Source organism: Pyrgilauda ruficollis, unplaced genomic scaffold (genome assembly GCF_017590135.1).
Source record: "Pyrgilauda ruficollis isolate IOZ18807 unplaced genomic scaffold, ASM1759013v1 scaffold62, whole genome shotgun sequence".
NCBI classification, from domain to species: Eukaryota; Metazoa; Chordata; class Aves; order Passeriformes; family Passeridae; genus Pyrgilauda; species Pyrgilauda ruficollis.
Genome location: NW_024527933.1, coordinates 230054 through 245692, shown reverse-complemented (window position 1 = coordinate 245692; position 15639 = coordinate 230054). Strand labels below are relative to the sequence as shown.

At 51.4% G+C, this 15639-nt stretch overlaps 1 protein-coding gene across 7 annotated transcripts in view; it reads right to left on the bottom strand.

The window, feature by feature from the left end:
• Nucleotides 1-1499: 1499 nt before the first annotated feature.
• ADAMTSL2 (ADAMTS like 2) overlaps nucleotides 1500-15639 on the bottom strand; it is a 29981-nt gene continuing 15841 nt past the window's right edge. For all 7 annotated transcript variants that reach the window (XM_041484009.1, XM_041484002.1, XM_041484004.1 and 4 more), the window contains 7 exons: nucleotides 13805-13931; nucleotides 9760-9973; nucleotides 6720-6875; nucleotides 5309-5479; nucleotides 4749-4925; nucleotides 3714-3858; nucleotides 1500-2263 (listed from right to left, as the gene is read on the bottom strand). In XM_041484009.1, the coding sequence (XP_041339943.1) occupies nucleotides 2145-2263; nucleotides 3714-3858; nucleotides 4749-4925; nucleotides 5309-5479; nucleotides 6720-6875; nucleotides 9760-9973; nucleotides 13805-13931 (1109 nt within the window). In that variant the 3' untranslated portion in view covers nucleotides 1500-2144. The remainder of the gene's footprint in view (nucleotides 2264-3713; nucleotides 3859-4748; nucleotides 4926-5308; nucleotides 5480-6719; nucleotides 6876-9759; nucleotides 9974-13804; nucleotides 13932-15639) is intronic.

Below are 15639 nucleotides of genomic sequence, written 5' to 3'. Positions count from 1 at the left end.
AAAAAGACACTTTTCCCCCAAAAACGCTTTTAAATTTAAACAAAACCTGCAATTTGCGTTTTCCACTGAGCCATTTGCCATGGCTGGGCAGCCTGGCTGTGGCACCAGCTCTGTCCCACGCTGGATGCAGCAGGGACAGCCCTGGGGGAGCAGCAGGCACAGAGCTGGTCCTAGATGTGCTGCAAAGGAGCCCTTGGGCTTTCTCAGAGATTTAGGAGAGGAATTGCAGCACTGAGGGGTTTCCTCCTGCTCTGGTTTCTCCTGGCTGTCTCCACTCCTCTCCTCCGACCTCACCACACTCCATGTGACAGAACTCCCTGTTTCTCCTGGACTGGGCATTATTCAGGTTAAAAGCATCACCTGGGGATGGCTGGTGAGGATGGACTGGCTGCACAGAGACTCAGATGGCCTCAGGGCTGTGCTCCAGGGGGATTTTCCTTTTTAAAGATGTTCTGGGAAGAAGCAGCCGTGCCTGCAGCCCCTGGGGCTCACGGACACTGTTTGGGCTGGGTATTTTACTTCAGACCACGAGGGCTTTTAATTCCACAGGAAACCTTTTGAAGTACAAGTCAGTCTTTGCAAATGAATATCTTTGACTTTCTGGGGGGGTTCTGTTTGGGGTGGGGAGGGCTGGGGTTGGTTTCCTACGTGTTTAATATTCCGGGCTCGGTCCCTGTGGCCCAGCACATCCCAGAGGGATGCAGCCACTCAGGCCTTGCCCCCATGTACAGTTCTCACTGGGGTTTGTTCCCATGCCTTGAGCCCTTCTCTCCCTGTTTTTCGTGATTTCTCCTACCAGCCTTCCTTTCCTCCTTTTTTTCCCTTGTTTCTTTCCCTTGTAGCTTGGAAATTCAGCACATGGTTGGCTGTCACTAACCCTCACCTGGTGATCTGTTGTACAGGACTTTGGGAATCTCAGATTTGGGGAGGGAAAAAGTAAAAAAAAAAAAGAAAAAATAATAAAAATAAATAAATTACTTTGACATGGGTTTTGAGGTTTTTTGTTTACTTTTTTTTTTTTTTTTTTTTTTACCCCTGCATCTGCAAATTTGGGGTGATGTTTGCAAAGCACTCAGGAGCTCCCTGCTGCTGAGGGAGGGTTCCAGCAGCACTTGGGGTGCACAGAGAAGTTTGGGGGATGCTAAAGAGCCTTTGGCTCAGTGTCTGGGGGGGGTCACACCAGTAAAAACACAGAGCAATAACCCCTTGGGAGCTCAGAAAGGCCCTTTTCTTACTGGCACCATGTGAAAACTCTCTGTTCCCAAACCCCTGAGGAGCTTCAGGGCTGCAGCTTCTAAAGCCTCAAAACTCCAAAGGGCCCCCAAAAGTCCCCAAATCCCCCCACTGTTGGGACTTTTCCTTGCATCAGTGCCCAAGGAGCTGTGATTCTCCTAATTTAAAGCTGCTCTGCCTCCCCTGGGCACCAGCAAATCCCCAGCCCCAATTCCAGTGCTCCCAGCACTCCACTACAAACTGGAGAATAAAACAAAATACCACCATAAATATGACAACTTTATTAAAATATACATATGAGTACAAATTAATGATTATATGGATAAAGTTCACTGTCTGTAAACAAATATATTAAAAAAGAGCACGTCTTTTTTGTGATATAAAGTGCAGTTATGTTTCCATATTATATACAATATGTCAGCATCGGGGGGGAGGGGGTTTGTAAGGACTATGAAACTAACATTTGATTATAAGATAAAATTCTCTGAAAAAGTATACACCTACATATTACAAAAAAAGGGCTGGAGTTCATTTAACAAACGAGGATCAGCTTCCCACCACGTTAATTCAGCTAACGAGAGCCTGCAGGCCTCGGGATAAATCAGGAGAGAGGCACCAAGCCCATTTTGTGATGGGAAACTTGCACTTCCCAGAGTTCACACCTTCCCCTCGCCAACCCCAACCTTGCACCGAGGGAAGAAACAGGACAAGAGCTTGGGTGTAGCTGGATTTTGGGGGGGAGGAATCAAATATACACGATTTCTGTACAGCTCTGACCCCGGGGGGCTCCCAACGTCCAGCAGCCAGGAGAGGAGTTCTGCTTCGGTGGGGACACCAAAACCAGGCCAAAAGCATCCTTGTCAGCAGTGTGGGCAGGTGGAAGGTGGAGCCCTGGCTCGGGCAGCCCTGCCCTAGGAGTGGGGAGCGCGGCAGGAGCGGCAGCAGGCTTTGCTGTAGTACCAGTGGCTGCACAGGTTCACCTTGATGGCCAAGGCACAGTTGGTTCCTGCCTGGTCCTGGCAGCTGTCGTCTGCAGGGAGAGAGAACACTCATGCTTTCAGCAGGCTGAAAATATGGCACGGGTTTGTTTGCTTTGGAGGCAGGTTAAAGCCCTGACAGATACAGTTGTTTTTCCTCGGGTGCTGAAGTAATTTGGGGCTGGGGTGGCTGGTTTTTGCTTTAACCTTTGTTAAAGCATTTGGGGAGTAGGTGGTCAGGGTAGGATTTCTGCCTTAATTTATGTCTCTCCTGCTGCTCCCAGCCTGAATTAAAATGTTGCTGGAGCTTTATTTGTGCCAGTCTCGTAGCTGCTGGCAGGTGTGAGCAGGCAGGTACCTGTCTCACAGGGTACCCTATCTCAAGGCATGGCATGGAAAAGAAAAAGAAAATTAACAACTGTGAGCTCATGAGGTCATTTTCCTCCCTACACAGCTCTAAACACCACAGGATGAGCAACAACATCAGCCCAGCTGTGGCTGCCACCTCCCTGACATCCCCTGGAAAACACCATGGAGCTTCTCCAGAAATGTCACTGTCAACCTGGGCAAAGGCATGAGCAGGCTGGTCTGTTCCTTCACACCTGGCCAGGCTTGGGGAGTCTCACTTGGTCCCAGCCCTGAAGCTCAATGTCCTTGCTGTAAAACAGAGCTGCCCAGGGGCTGCTGGAGCCACCAAGGCACTGAGCTGTCCCCAAGTCAAGGGCTTCCCCTGGTAGGGATTCACAATTCTATCCCAAAGAGGCTATTTGAGAAAGGGAATGGATTTAGCAGTGTCACATCCAGAGTAAGGGGCAAGTGAGATGCTGGAGAAAGGGATGAGGTTACTTCAGCACTCTCCCAGCTCCTTTCAATGCAATATTTTGCTTCAAACCCATAGTATTCATATTTTAATATACATTTTTTAATTAAAATCCATGGGATGCATGAAACCAGGTTGCTCCCAGGGCAAGGTGGCCATGAGGCAACTCCCAAGCTCCATGGATCCTAAGGGAATGGGCAGCTGAGAACACCCAGAGCTGAGCCAGGAGCTGGCCCCAAATCTGTCACCCATTTTCATGCTTTTCTCCCACACTGTCCTCATTCCCAAATCCTATTAAAGGATTAGAACTGTGTGTTTGCTAAAGATCACAGGGACTCTGAGCCAGCAGACGAGTCAGATAACGAGATAGTTACAAATCCCCCAGGACACCCGAGGACCAAAAATCATTAAAATAATGGCACAGACAGAACTTCCTCAGCTCTAGCTGGAATCTTACAGAAGCAGCACCCAAATCAGCTCTCCAAAGGCCCCTTTTATCTTCAGGTCAGAGCATGATTCTTCCTCTTAATTTATCTCCAGAAGGAGCCTGTGCATTACTTGGGCAGAGAGGGAGATGTCCCTGGCATCCTCCCTGGCATGATAATCCTAATGGGGCAGGGGAAGATAAGGTGCTGGTGGTGCTGCTGGAGGGATCCATGGAAAATCAAGGCTGTGGGGCTCACCTGGGGGCTCTGTGGGGCAGGGCTGCAGGTCACAGGTCTGTTTGCCCACCGGCTTCACCAGCGGGTCACAGCCCCGCACGATGTCCTTGCCCTGGTAGCACTTCACATCCCGCATCCTCACGCCGATCCCGCAGGTCTTTGTGCACTGGGGGACAGAGAGAGGGGGTGAGGCAAGACTCTGCCACCCCAGGAGACTGTTCTGAGCCAGAACCTGCTCACTGGAGATGTTAGGGCAGGAGGAGGATGTCACATCCCAGTGCCACACCGCTGTCCCCTCGCGCTGTCTTTGCTGCCAGCACCATCAGTTCTGCCCAGGGGTTGGTGGATGTGGTGCCATCCCCTGGCTCTGACATCCTCCCTCCTGGTGCTGCCCTTCACAAGGGACCACAAACAAGCTGGCCCAATCCAGGTGTTGCTCTGCAGGGCATGGGTGGCCATGGAAATTCCAGAGCACCAGGAGTGGGGTTGTGGGATCTCTGTGCATCCATGGGGGGCTTGTGGAGCCATTGCTGGGCCCAGCACTCCCTGCCTGCTACCCTTTGGATGCCTCGTGGAGCTGGGATTACAGCAGGGCTGCTTTGGCTAATTACAGGGGTTGCAAGACTAAAAATGAGGCTCGTGGAGCTCAGATCAGAGAAGCTGCATCCAGGAGGACTTGCAGGAAGCCCATGGCTTGGACCCTTGGCTACTGAACCTTGGCTGCCTTTTGGGTTGTGCAGGGTGATGTAGCATCCCCAAATTCTGTATCCCAGGGGCAGCCACCCTGTGGGATCCATGCACACCCCCAGCCACACTCCCAGGATAAAAATAAAGAAAAAAAGTAAAGCTACAGCTGGCCCCAAACAGCCCCTCTCAATCCTGCTCTCCCTGAGCACAGACAGCCCCAGCTGCACCATGCAGCAAAAACACCCAGGGTGTTCCCTCAGGGACCACATCCTGCAGGGACTCACCCATCTCCTGGGGGTTCTGCAGGCAGAGGGACCCGTGGTGCAAAGGGATGGGGCAGCACAGCCCTGGGCACCCCTCCTCGCTTACCTCAGACCAGGGGGTCGTGTACCACTTGAAGCAGGGCCTCTCGAAGCACGTGCTCTCCTCCACGGGCTTCTTGGCCACGTCACAGTCAGCGGGGTTGCGGGTCTTGATCTTGCCATTGACAATCTCCAGGCAGAGCACAATCCTCTTCTTCACGCCCCGGCCACACGTGGTGTTGCACTGCAGGGTCATGAGCAGGGACACCTGAGAGCTGCACACCCCATCCTGAGCCCTGTAGGGCACCCCAAAGCACAGGAGCTGCACACCCCATCCTGAGCCCTGTAGGGCACCCCAAAGCTCAGGAGCTGCACACCCCATCCTGAGCCCTCTGAGGCACCCCAAAGCACAGGAGCTGCACATCCCATCCTGAGCCCTCTGAGGCACCCCAAAGCACAGGAGCTGCACATCCCATCCTGAGCCCTCTGAGGCACCCCAAAGCACAGGAGCCACCTGAGAGCTGTGACCCCATCCCACCCTCTCTAGGGCACCCCAAAGCACACCTGAGAGCTGTAACCCCATCCCAACCCCTCTAGGGCACCCCAGAGCACAGGAGCTGCACTTACCCGCTCCCAGTCCTGTGCCAGCCAGTGCGAGGGGCAGTTCTTGTCCCCACAGGGGTGGATGGCCAGGGGCTTGGTGTCCAGGTTGCACTGGGACTCGGGCACCACGCGCCCGTCGCTGGTTTTGCAGTACACGTGCCGGATCATCCTGCCCTGCCCGCAGCCGCCGCTGCACTGCAACCACAGCGGGCACTCAGTGCCAGGGATCCAGCCCTGAGCCATCCCACAGCAGGGACAGAGCCTCCACAGGGCCCAGCTGCCTCCCCACACCCCCCTCCCCCAAATTTCAGAGGGGTTTTTTGGGGCTTAAAACACAGGTGTGCTCAGCGGATCATTCCTGCTGCCAGCAGAGATTCCACCGCCATGGAATCCTAGACTGCTTTGGGTTTGGGTTAAAAATCATCTTGTTCCAACCCCCTGCCATGAGCAGGGACACCTTCTGCTATCCCAGGTTTTTCCAAACCCTGTCCAGGGGTTTGGAAAAGGATAGGTTTATCCTTGGACACTCCAGGGATGGGACACCCACAATTTCTCTGGGCAACGTGTGCCACAGCCCCAACTCCCAGCATCTCTCAGGGCAGGCAAAAAGGGGAAGCACCACGAGCAGGGAACCCCAGAGTGGCTCCCAAAGTGGCCAAGGACCAAGGAAGTGGCTGCAAAAATTCAGCCCCCAGTGCTCAGAGCAGCCGGTGCTCCCCGTGGTTCCGTGGTTGCTCTTGCAGAGACTCTCGGTGTTTCCTAGCACTGCTGCTGCCATGGAAACTACTTATTTTTAGCTGATGTGAATGTATCAAAACCTGGGTAAAAATAGCTTGGGATGGAGGGGGTCTCTGGAGCAGAATTGTGCAGGGAAGGGAAAAAGCCAGGGGGGGAGGAAAAAAGAAAGAGAGAGTGAAAGAGAATAGAAAAGAAGGAGGAAAGAAAAATAGTGAAAGGGAGGAAAGGAGGAAAGAGAAAAGGTAAAGGGGAGAAAGGGAAAAGAGAAAGGGGGGAACGGAAAATTTTAAAAAAAGGGAAAAAAGTTAAAAGGTTCAATTTCTGGGCATGGAGCATCAGCCTTGCCAAGGAATGCTGTGCAGCAGACAGACAAGAGGATTTTGACACCCACTAAGGCCCTCAGCCAGGTCTCTCAGGGTTTAACCCCTGCCGTACCACATCCCCCACAAGGCAGGAGGGAAGCAACAGGATCCACTGGGATGCTGGGTCACCCCCAGTGCCCGAGCCAGGGGTGGCTCAGGGTGACAGTGCTGGCAGAGGTGACCCGAGAGAGCCAAAGCAGTGGAATTATTTGAGGCCAGGCTGCCTGCAGCTTTGTTGGGCGTGACGAGCCCAACCCCAACACCCCCAGCAGCAGGGACAAGCCAGCCTGCGGAGGGACACGGCGGCCACTCAGGCGGCCACGGCGGGGTCTCACCGGTCCCCAGTCGGACACTGTCCACTGCCGGTCACACGGTGGCCCCGTGCAGTTCTTCTCGGCCAGGGGCCGGGCGCTGGCATCGCAGAGCTTCTCCTCCTCCGAGCAGCGGATGTCCCTGGTCACCACGCTCCGCTCCCCGCAGCGCGCCGGGCACTGCCGGGAGGGGACAGCGACATCAGCCGCGGCTCCCGGCGCCACGGCAGCGGCGGGGGCGGCCTTGGGGTTCCCCCCATATTTGAACAGAAAAGATAAAAAGAACATGCTGGAAATGCGCAAATGATTTGCCCAAACCCCCTCCACAGCTTCAGCTGCGTCCTGCCCAGGTGTTGTGCTCCCCAACAGGTGATGCCAGAGGGGGGAAAAGATTCCAGGAGCTGCTTTAGCTGTGCTGTGCTCCCCAACAGGTGATGCCAGAGGGGGGAAAAGATTCCAGGAGCTGATTTAGCTGTGCTGTGCTCCCCAACAAGTGATGTCAGAGGGGAGAAAGGGCTCCAGGGGTGTCTGCTCAGAGCTGAGCAGCTTTAGCTGTGCTGTGCTCCCCAACAGGTGATGCCAGAGGGGGGAAAAGGCTCCAGGAGCTGCTTTAGCTGTGCTGTGTTCCCCAACAAGTGATGCCAGAGAGGGGAAAAGACTCCAGGAGCTGCTTTAGCTGAGCTGTGCTCCCCAACAAGTGATGTCAGAGAGGGGAAAAGACTCCAGGAGCTGCTTTAGCTGAGCTGTGCTCCCCAACAAGTGATGCCAGAGGGGGGAAAAGACTCCAGGAGTGTCTGCTCAGAGCTGAGCAGCTTTAGCTGTCACTTGGAGACAGGGTGAGATCTCCCTCGCCTCCTTCCCAGGAACAGCCAGCTCCTTTCCACCTCTTTGGAGAATGTTTTCCCCCTCCCCGACTGCACAACTGAGATTTTTATGCTGTGGATAAATTTGGCACCGTGCAGCCCAGTGACATTATTTAGAACTGGATTTGAGTTACTACAGTCTCACATACACATTACATTTGCTCCGTGCATAACGTAAAGCAGGGAAAAGTGTCAACAGCACAGGGCCCAGACGCACCGTGCCGAGATGTTAATCCTCAGAGCCCTGAAATGTGCTTTTTTTAATGCCTATTTCCCCAGCCAACTTGGCACCCCACCTCTGATGGGATCCAAAGGAGATTAGCTTTGCTGCTGGCTAAGAACAATCTACTCCAGCACTGTCTCAAGCAATCTGTCCCTGACAAATGCTGGAGGAGAATACACATTTCTGTAAAATAAACCACTCCAATTTGCTACGCCGGACAAAATAACGCTCCAACACGTGCTCAGGGAGCTCCTCTCTACCAGCTGGGAAAGTCAAAACATCCTGCACCACCAGGGAATGCACCAGTCCCTCTGTCAGCTCCAGGGAAATGATGCACACCAGCTTGCAGGGGAATGGAGACGTTTAAATTATGACTAAGATGAGTTTTTGGGAGCTTCCCAGGAGGAAGAGTCATATTCCTCGTGATGCAAACCATGGGGCAGGTTGGCACCCACGGACAGCTCGGCTCAGAGCTCATCTGCTCCTGCTTAGATGAGGTCTGTGCTTGATTTGGGAAGAGGCACCCCGAGGAAGCAGCCCTGGTTTGGTTGTTTCCCTGAGTTTGTGTTTGTAAGGGATGTGCTGGAGCACTGTCTGTGCTTGGGAAGGGATTCAGGGGCACAAACCCTCTCCACAGGTCTTCCCAAGGAAAACAGTGAGCTGGAACCCTCCCCAAACCATCTCCCAGAGGCTTTGGGAACTGGCTTAAGGCACAGCTAGGGAAAGGTTTCATTCTGCATGTAGTGCAGAGGAGGTGAGGAAGGGACGTTTATAGGGATGTAAGTCATGTAGGAGTCAGGATCACCTTCCTGGGACGTTGGGTTTGAGGAGGTTGCTAAGGAAATACTGATGGGGAGATCTGAGCCATGGACTCCTGCCCTACCTGTGAGTGACCAATGGCCTCCCATCCTAAACTGGAGCCAGGCCTTCATTTTAGGGGGAAAAATATTGATGCTCAAATTTTAGTGGGAAAAATATTGATGCTCATTGATCCACATCATTACTGCAGGCAGTGTGTCCTGAGAGACCGATGGCTGTGGATGCTGTGGATGAGGATTGATGCCTCAGGGTTTAGCTTTTATATTTTTCAGATTCTGTGCTGCTTTGGTTTGCAGTTCTGAGCTTCACATTAGGGGATGGTGAGCTCTCTGCACAGAGCAGAGAGACAAAACAATTCCTTCTCAAGCTTCTTTAGCTAGGGGACCAAGGACAAATGATCCAAATCTCAGGCCCAAGAGCACAAACAACATGGGCTGAAGAGAGAAAAACAAGGATGGGACTTCATAACCTGAAGCTGGAATTGGACAATGAACTCCAATATGCAAATGGAGCAGAACTTATAAAAGTGAGAGACCCCGTGACTGGTTGAGTATTTTGTGACCATTTTGGTTCATCTTGGGGTAGCCCTGGCTGGGCTCTTGTGCTCACTGAGGATATCCTTTTAATAGATCCCTGCTTTATTCTTTGATGTAGTTATGATATTTTATGAAAAATCCTTTGCTAGGATTTTTCTCCTATTCTAGCTGAGAAGCCTCAGAAAAGAAATGTAAACAATTAACTATCTGCTGCTGTGGAATGCAACAGGTGCATCTGTGATTGGTGCATGTTAGTTGTTTTTAATTAATAGCCAATTACAGTCAGCTGGATCGGATTCTCTGAGAGTCACGAGCCTTTGTTATTTATTCTATTCCTATTCTTTCTAGCCTTCTGATGAATTCTTTTTTCTCTATTCTTTTAGTATAGTTTTAGTATATAATTTTAGTATAATATATATCATAATATAATAAATCAGCCTCCTGAAACATAGAGTCAAGGTCCGCATCTCCTCACACAAAGCATCAACCATACTTTAACTCCTCCTTGCTCTTCTTTCAGTCACATGGTGACCTAAAAAAGCATCAGGACCCACAAGGCACCAGGATAAATTGGAAAAGGAGAGAATCCCAGGCTCAGGTGTGCTCTGGCCAGCAGGACTCACCTCAGACCACTCGGACATCTCCCACTGGGGCCCGCAGGCGGGGTTCTTGCAGACCTTGCGCTCGTCGGGCCGGGCGATGTCGGCCGACTCGCACAGGTCGCTGTAGACGGAGCTGTCGAAGCCGGGCGAGATCATCTTCCAGCAGCGCACGATGCGGAACTGGTAACCCTCGCCGCAGGTCCGCGAGCACTCGCTCCAGCTGCTCGTCTCCCACCTGCAGGGAAAAGCAAGGCGGCCTGTAGCAGGCACAGGGCCAGCAAGACCTCCTTGGAGTCAGAAGCCTGAGCTAGGAAATGCCAAGTCATGACTCGGGCCTTAGAAGCTCCTCTCTTCCGCCTTTCTGACCCTGCTTATCTCTCTGTAAGCCTATAGGTCATTTTCCCCTTACTATTGGACAATTTCCAAAAGCCCTGTAGGGTATAAAAACCCCTAATTCTGCCTGGTTCGGCAGAAGAGCTGTCACTGAGAACCTTTGTGGAAGACCCCAATAAAAAATTCTGCGGAACCTCATACAGCGCTTCTCCTCTCTCTCCCCGCGTCCGCTGCAGCAGCACAAGCAAAGAGCTGAAATCACAAAGAGCTGATAATCACTGAGAGATGAAATCACTATAGCTTGCTTAGGCTGCCTGCAGCTGGGAACTGCTTGGGAGTTCGGCCGCGATGCTGAGCCTCCACGGAGTTATCCTGGCCACGGCAGCCCAGCGGGCACAGCCCGGCTGGAAACTGCCGCCGTAGCGACCCCCGTGTCTTGCCACGTTTCTCTTCACAGAGAAAAGCAAGGCACGGTTCTGCACAAGAATGTTCCTGGGATTGACATTCTCTGAACATCAGAGAAAGAAAGCACAATTCTTACCACTTGCTGTGCCCGTGTTTGTGCCAAAGTAGAATGCAATATGGAGATTGTTCTCCCAGTGTGTGTGCGGACTGTCACGAGACAGTCACGAGAGAATCAGAGATGAGTAGTCCTGTGCAGTTGTGATCAAGTGTGAGTGCAAGGCAGATTCAGTTTAGATGCAATGCATATAATACAGTATAATAAAGGAATTATTTAGCCTTCTGATGATGGAGTCAGATGCATCATTCTCTCTCCTTCATCGGGGGTTGCCTGTGCAGTAATACCCCTGTGGCAGGGAGAAATGACGAGGAGGACTCCATGGATATCAGAAGGCTAATTAATTACTTCATTATACCATGCAGTCATATTTTCTGGAAAAATCCCTTTGCCCACGATTTTGCTCCTGGGAAGCTGAGAAGCCTCAGAGAAAAAGGAAAACAATAATTATCTCATTGGTTCTCCTGTGTTTTGTTGCTTTGGAATGTGGTTGGACATTGTTTACCAACAAGTTGTTGCTTCATTGGTTTCATGTGAATTGTTTTGACTTAATGACCAATCATGGTCAAGCTGTGTCAGGACTCTGGAAGGAGTCACAAGTTTTCATTATTATCTTTCTAGCCTCCTTTAAGCCTCCTGTATTCTTTGGTATAGTTTAGTATAGTGTCATAAAATAATAAATTAGCCTTCAAGAACAAGGAGTCAGATTAATCATTCCTTCCTTTGTCTGGGAACCCCGCAAATACGATATTATACTATATTATTCTATACTATATTACATTACATCTAAACTGAATCTGCACAAAGCACTCAACTCAACTCAACTGCCCAGAATCTTGTGACTGTCTGCTGATCAACAATCTGCTTGGCCCTGATAGGCCAAGGAAACAAAACCCCATCACTTTGGGTAAATAATCTCCATATTGCATTCTACTTTGGCATAACACAGGAGCAGAGAATGAGATAAGAATTGTTTTGATCATTCTTTTCTCTGCTTCTCTCAGTGCTTCTCTCAGGTTCAGAGAAAGTGAATTCCACACACCTGGGCAGGGAACAGAGCCTGTCACTCCATGGAGCAGCCCACGGGAAATCCCTGCCTGCAGGGAGTGTGTAATCACATATTCTCTGAGCAGAGAGACATAGCTGTACCAGGAAAATCCTGGGAAGCTGTGAGATGTCACCCTTTTCCTCTAAAGTTCTTCTAAGCCTTCTGATGTTTACATTTTTGTAATGGAGTTTCTCACGCACTTTTTGTGTAAATAATGATTGTTTTGCATTCCTTTCTAGAGGAGGAGAGAACTGATGGACTGTTGGTTTGACCAGTGTGGTTGGAGAGGTAGCAATTTAATCCTCCAATCCATGGTCACTTTTAGAATTCTATAAATATCAAGATCCAGAAACAAATGCACTTTTTTGCCTTAGACATCTCAACGTGTGAGTGTCGTTCATTTCGTGTCATATTGCGACAGTGGGAAACTTAGAGAAAATAATTCAAACAATTCTTATCTCTCTTTCTGTAACCATTGTTTGTAGATATGACTCTCCAGAGTGTGCTGTTCATAGCTCACCAATACTGTGAGAGGTTTTTACTTTGAGACCAATCTAGTCTCACCTTAACGAGTCACATTATAAAAGTTGCACTACTTTTCATTAAATTGCCTTCTGATTCACCTCATGAAGACTGGAGTCTTTCATTCCATCCCTGACTCAACAGCATCAAGGGAGGAGTGAGCTGCAGCCAGGCTGCCAACTCCTGAGAGCTTTTCCCAAGGGATGGGAAGCACCAACATATGTTGGGCTCACCCTGCATCCCCCAGCTCGTGCCTGAAGCTGAAACCAGCTTGTCAGGAGGAAGGGTGGCATGACAGGGCCTGGCCCAGTGTCCTCGGTGACAAGTGAGCGTTTGTCACCATGGGCTCTGCCAGCACATTTCTCTGTCAGGCTTTTTGCCCGTGTTTGACCTCTCCTTTTTGCCTGCTCAGCTGAAGTACGGGGAGGACACGCCGTCCATCACCCTGCAGATGCCAGCAGTAATGTCACACAGAGCCCTGGTGGGACACACGTTCATGTCCCACCATCAGTCTGACTCTGCTAAGCACAAGTGACAGGCTGGCAGAGCTGGGATCTGCTCCAAGCACTGCCTGTCCTTTACTGTCCCCTGCCACCTCCGTCCTGACAAGAGAGGAGCAGCTTGCAATCCAAGGAAAAAAACATAAAGGTCATGTTTTTTACAGCACAGGAATATTACAGCAATTAAAGAATGAGCTAAAAATTGGAATGGATCAGAATTCCCAGCTCCTCTGGAGGTGGGAGCCCCCAGGTCCCCACTGCTGCTGTTCTCCAAGCAGGAGAGCCCCAGCCCCAGCTGCCCTCAGGCCTCCCACCCCATTTGGGGCTCCAGGCACAACAAGCAGCTGTAGGGAGATGTCACACATTTGAAGATGTTATTTAGAGGTGTCATCTAGCTTCAGAAGGGAAATGAAACAAAGGACTTCCCCATCCAGATCACCCAAAATTAACATTTTTTCTTTGAAAAGCCTTGCCAGCCCAAACATCTTCCTGTCTGCCCAAGTGCTGGTGGCTACCCCATGAACTCCCAGTGGTCCCCAGTTGAAGCCACTGGTAAACCACTGGTAAATACCCCTTCCTCTGCCAGACATGGGTCTGTCCTGCCCAAATCCTCTGTGCCCTGCACGCCTCCCAGCCTCCACACCAGCTGGACAGCCTGGCTCCAGACTGTGGTCACTGCATGGATTCAGAGCCACATCAGAAGGAAAACTTTCCAAAGGACTTCCAGCACAAGCTCCTCTCTGCACCAGTTCTTGCCCCAGCACAAGCAAACCCCGTGAGGTTTGGGATGCTGGAGGGATCACAGGGCTGGGTTTGTGGCACAGTTTGCAAGCCCAGCCCCTCCACCCAATTCACTCACACCTTTTCCATGTCCAGGTAGGGCAGGATGATCCTGAACTGCTCAAAGCTGGACCTGCTGGGAGCCCCAGGTGCCAACTCTGCCAGGATTTATGGAAGTTTTAACCTTGAGCTAAAGCAGTCAGGAGGAAATTCTTGCCGCCTCCCAGATGGAATTAAGGGAGGAGGGATGGGGGTGCTGTGGGCCATTCCTGCTGCCCCCCAAATCCACACCAACCCTCCCCAGAAAGACATCCAGGGCAGAGAAAGCACAGATACTCCAGGAGTGCCCTGTGCAGGTGGTACCTTGGCTGGCACTCTCTCCCAGCACAGAACTCATGGATGGGCTCGGGCCGGGTCATGGCATCACAGTAGGTATCGTCCACTTCGATCCCATCATAGCGAACACACATGGCATATGTGGACATCACTCCTGGGGCCAGAGAGAACACACACACAGCAGGGTGCTGGGTGAGCTGCACGTCCAAACTCTTTTTTTGTTGCTGGTTTTTGTTTTGTTTTTTTTTTTTTCTGGTTTTAGCTGCATTTCTCAGAGCTTCCTCCCTGTTGAAAGCAGGAAGCTGGAGTTCCTGTCCTCTGGGATGGGTACTGCTGGGAGGGAATATCACAGTGGCCACCCCACCAATCTGAGCAGTGTGGTTGAGTTTGGCCAGCTCAGAGGAGGGCATGGCATGGCCACCCCTGCCAGGGCTTGCCACCAAAACCAATATATGACTAACACATTTTTATAGGAAATACTCAGGGCCACGAGTCTGCTCGGCAGACAGGGTGGTGGCTGGAGGCGACAGCAAATGGTCCCCAACCCGCTCCATCCCCCACTCTCCCTGGCCATTACAACCCCCCTCTTTGCACCAGGTGCTCCCCAGGTGCATCCAGAGCTCCAGGCCAAGGCAGGGATCCTGGAGATTTGGCAAGGAAGGTCCTGCCCCTCCTGCTCCCCCTCCGAGGCAGCGGCAGCCGGTGCCGGCAGAGCAAGACCTTTTCCCCCACAGCCTCCCGTGCCAGAGTAAATGTTGGGAAGTCCATTCTGGGACCTAGCTGGGGACCAGGAGGCTGCTCTGGCTACAGGTAACAAGAATTGCAGCTCTGGGGAACATATGGTTTACATGAAACTAAAAAAAGGTCTACAGCTCTTGACATGGCCTTGCCTCTCTGTGATATGTCAGTGAGAAAAGGCAGTGAGGAAGGAGAAATTTGAGTTAAACCTCTCGGCTTGCTGCAAACCAGGGCAGAGCAGGCTGGCCCAGCCAAGGGAGAAATTTGTTCAGAGGGGATCAAAGAAGTCAAAAATCTCCCAGAACATGTGGATGACAGGATCCTGGGGAAAGGGAAGGCTCACAAAGCTCCTGCTGCAGGCACGAGGCTGCTGGACCAGAGCAAACGCTTAAAATGTAAAATCCTTACATTTGATCTTTTAAGATATGTCCCCGAGATTGTAAACTCCTCTCCCACTCCTTTCCCTCTTTTTAATTCCAGAAGCACTGCAGGTTCTGGATAATTTCAGGGGCAGCACAGACAAGTGCACAACCCACACGCCTGATTCATCCCAAGGGATCGACAGGACCCCCTAACCACGGGGTGAGGGAGGAGATCAGGTGCCTTAGAGCTTTTCAGGGGGCAAAAAGGGAGGAATTAATGCAAAAAGAGGGAATTTCTGCCTGAAGAATAGAGGCTCAGTTTCGATATCCCTGGCATCTCTGTCACTGTTCCAGATTTACACCCTCGCAGCCGAGCTCAGGCTCCAGGGTAGAAGGAGTGGGAGAAACAAAACATAATCAAAAAGCCAAATGCTATTGTGTTTCCTGCCAGAGCTGAACAATCTTTAAAATTTCTCTCTGCAGGGAAGCAGCTGAGCTTTTCAAACCCCTTGAAGCTGTCAAAAAGGTGAGGAAGAGGGGAAAAAAAGGAGGCTCAGGACAGGTTTGGAGATCCTGCTGAGCCCCAGGGGGGACACAGGGTGATGGGAAGTGAAGGCAGTGCTCAGAGCTTCCCAAAGGGAGGGTGTTTGAAGGGATGATGGACACATTGGGCACCACCTCCTGGTCCTCAACACACCTGAGAGCTCAGTGGGGTTTGCATGCTCAGCCCCCAGCTCCTCTCCCCACCTTTGCACCCAGGCA